This window comes from Arachis hypogaea, chromosome 7, assembly GCF_003086295.3.
Source record: "Arachis hypogaea cultivar Tifrunner chromosome 7, arahy.Tifrunner.gnm2.J5K5, whole genome shotgun sequence".
Taxonomy (NCBI): domain Eukaryota; kingdom Viridiplantae; phylum Streptophyta; class Magnoliopsida; order Fabales; family Fabaceae; genus Arachis; species Arachis hypogaea.
The window spans coordinates 26,172,918-26,176,080 of NC_092042.1; the positions used below are offsets into that span (position 1 = coordinate 26,172,918).

General features: G+C 40.5%; 1 protein-coding gene across 1 annotated transcript; it reads left to right on the top strand.

Moving 5' to 3' along the window:
* Positions 1 to 2,486: 2,486 nt before the first annotated feature.
* Positions 2,487 to 2,912, top strand: LOC140174330 (uncharacterized). The gene has a single exon (XM_072198766.1). The coding sequence runs from the start codon at positions 2,487 to 2,489 to the stop codon at positions 2,910 to 2,912; it is 426 nt and encodes a 141-aa protein (XP_072054867.1).
* The last annotated feature ends 251 nt before the right edge of the window (positions 2,913 to 3,163 follow it).

A 3,163-nucleotide genomic window follows, 5' to 3' on the forward strand; every position in this document is an offset into this window, starting at 1 on the left:
TATTGTATTTCATTTACACAGTAAACAAATTACTGTTACATGTATTTCGTTTACAGAGTAAACGAATTGAACTTACGCGTATTTCGTTTGCAGTGCAAACAAAATACACACGTGTCGTGTTGGCTGTAAACAAAATACGCGTAAGTTCAATTCGTTTACTCTGTAAACAAAATGTGATATGTTACGCATTTTCGTAAAAACTCTACAAATTACAAAAATCGGTAATTAATATATTTAATTTATTTATATAAATAAAAAATCCTATTCTTTATGTGTATATGTTTTTTTATTTTTGCACTATAATGCTGGCCTAAAAAAATTTTGTAAAAAGATTTTCCAAAAGAAAAAAAGATTAATAAAAAAATGATTCGGGAGAGGAGACTACTTAATAAATTTAGAGTAAACTATTATTTCTACCAACAAAAGTTGAAAATGCTAACACATCTACCAATAGAAGAAGAAAATTATCATTTGTACCCATAAAATATGGATTATGCACAACAAAATTATTCAAATACTAAAAAATCACTTAAAAATTCCAAATTATCCTTATCAACATCCGCATCATCATCACATTACTCTCTCTCTCTCTCTCTCTCTGTCTCTGAAACATGCGTGTTGTTACAACAGAGGCACCAACAACAATAGCAGAATATATCAAATGGAGAAGAACTAGAAACCAATTGATCCGGTGCAACCACATCACTACAGAAGAAACAGATCCAAGGACACAAATTCAACCCATAAGGTGCAAATCCACCATTTCGTCTCTGCTCATTTCCACATTCTCTAATAACAACAATAGCACGAGCAACAATGATAAAGGGATAACAGAAAATGAGAGAAGAGATGAAGGGTCTGAAGGGTACCATTGCAGAACTAGGTGTTAAAGTAATCGGTGATGGTCCTCAGCAAACTTCCCACCCTCTAGTTCTCCAGCGACAACAACCACCAGTGGATGAACTTCTCCTCCTATCTTCTTGCGAAGCCACATAGTCTAGTCCTCGTTGGAGATTGTGTCCTCGCGCTCTGCAACGTCGGCTTGTTGTGGCTGATTGAGGTCGCGCAACGGTGCTGATGGTTGGTGAATTGAAGTCATTGTAGTTAATGGAGGTCGCGTGACAGTACTTCAGGAAGTTCAGCAAGTTCAAGATTTTTGGAGGTAGAGATAGGATTTGCTTCTCGGTAAAGCAGATTAGGAGTGGGAGAGTGAAGGAAGCCTTGGGAGGTGGAGAGGAAGGTGTAGTGGTGGTGGTTGTAGAGCTCTTGGCCGTTGGGGTAGCATTGGAAGAAGCCGGCGGCAGAAGTCCATTGTGAAGAAGGGTGGGAATAAGAAAAATGGCGAATGAAAAAAAATAAAAAAAAGAAATGCAAAGAGAGAGAGGAGGGATGATGGTAGTGGTGGTGAAGAGAAATGTAATTTGGGATCTTTAAGTGATTTTTTAGTGTTTCGATAACTTTGTTATATGGAGCCTGTTCATACCCTGACCCAATAAATAAAGCCAGGCCTAATAAGGATGAGAGACACAATCCATAAAGGAGGTATCCAACCCATACCTGACCTCTTTAAAGAGGTTGGACACTGCAAAAGACCCAGTTCTACTTGCCCAAAGTAAGTAATTGCCTCTAGAAATCTCTCCAAGTATCTCTATCTCCTTTAAAAGATAGATCTCAACAACTTCCAAGATAAAGGAAATAGTTATCCACCAATAAAGGTGGAACTACTCTAACAAAGGTGGTTAACACTCTACTATAAATATATTGACACTTGTTGGGTATAATTTACGTTTAATCTACCAAAAACTTTCCTAAAACCCTTGCTAACTTAAGTATCAGAGTCTCTTGCAGGTACCACTCCCACCTCATTACGAGGAACTTGGACGAGGGTATCTCGGCACAAGATTAAGTCAGACGCTGCCTCACGCGGAGTCTAGACCTCACCTTTAGGCCCAAAACCAACATTTCAGGTTACCCTCGAAACATTGGCGCTGTTTCCGGGGACCTGGGATTGAACCTTTAATAACGGCGAACCGTCAGTGTGAAGACAGTCACACAGCATCTGACTCCGAACCTAAGCCTCAACAAGAAGACCATGCCCTCATCATACTCCCACTACAACAAACACATGTTCCTCACGAAGAAAGGACATCCGAAAACCCCCAACCAAGGTAGATCCACTTAGAGGTACACCCAGTTGGAGAAGAAGAACCGCCACATTCTATTGAGATCCTAGGTATGGTTCACGGTCATGGTGGACGACTTGAACACCTCAAGAAGGAAGCCGAGCGACAACGGAAAGCGGAAAGGGAACTGCAGAGAGAGGTAAGACGACGAAGGAAGCTGGATGAAAAGCTCTTAAAATTAGAAGCTGGCCTCCGAAAATGAGGTAATCAAGCAGATTAGAAAGAAAGCCCTTTAGTTGGAGAAGATTTGTTCATAGAATCGATCATGCGGACCAAAGTTCCAAGGTATTTCAAAACCTCTACATGGATCTCTACGACGGAACAACTGACCCGAGACACCATCTTAGCAACTTCAAGAGCCGGATGTACGTGGCTGACGCCTTTGACGTCACTCATTGCAAAGCCTTCCTAACAATCTTAACCAAAGCTGTGATGAAGTGGTTCGATAACTTACCTCCTAGGTCGGTAACTTGCTTTGACAACCTAGCAAGGAAGTTTCTTACCAGGTTTTCTACTCAGAAGAATAAGGTAAAGCATGCCTCGAGCTTGCTAGAAGTTAAACAAGAAGCCGAAGAGACACTCTCGAATTATATGGAGATATTCAATAAGACGTGCTTGGAGATACAAAACCTACCCACTGAAGCAGTGATAATGGGATTAGTCAATGGCCTTAAAGGAAGGGCCATTCTCTCAATCTATAACCAAGCAACACCCGACTTTCTTAAATGAAGTACAAGAGCGGGCAGAGAAGTACATCAACATGGGAAAAAATTTTTGACTAAGAGAACCACTCCTGAGGACTAACATTCCCTATCTACCTCGGGAAAAAGAGAAAAAAGCTAAGAAGAAGCATGAGTACAATCCGGAGAAACCTGAAGATACCATAACTACACCCCTCAATGTTTTCCTAGTAGACGTTTATAGAGAAATATGCCACATCGAGAAGCTTTCACCTTCTCGCCCGATTAAACATAAAAAAG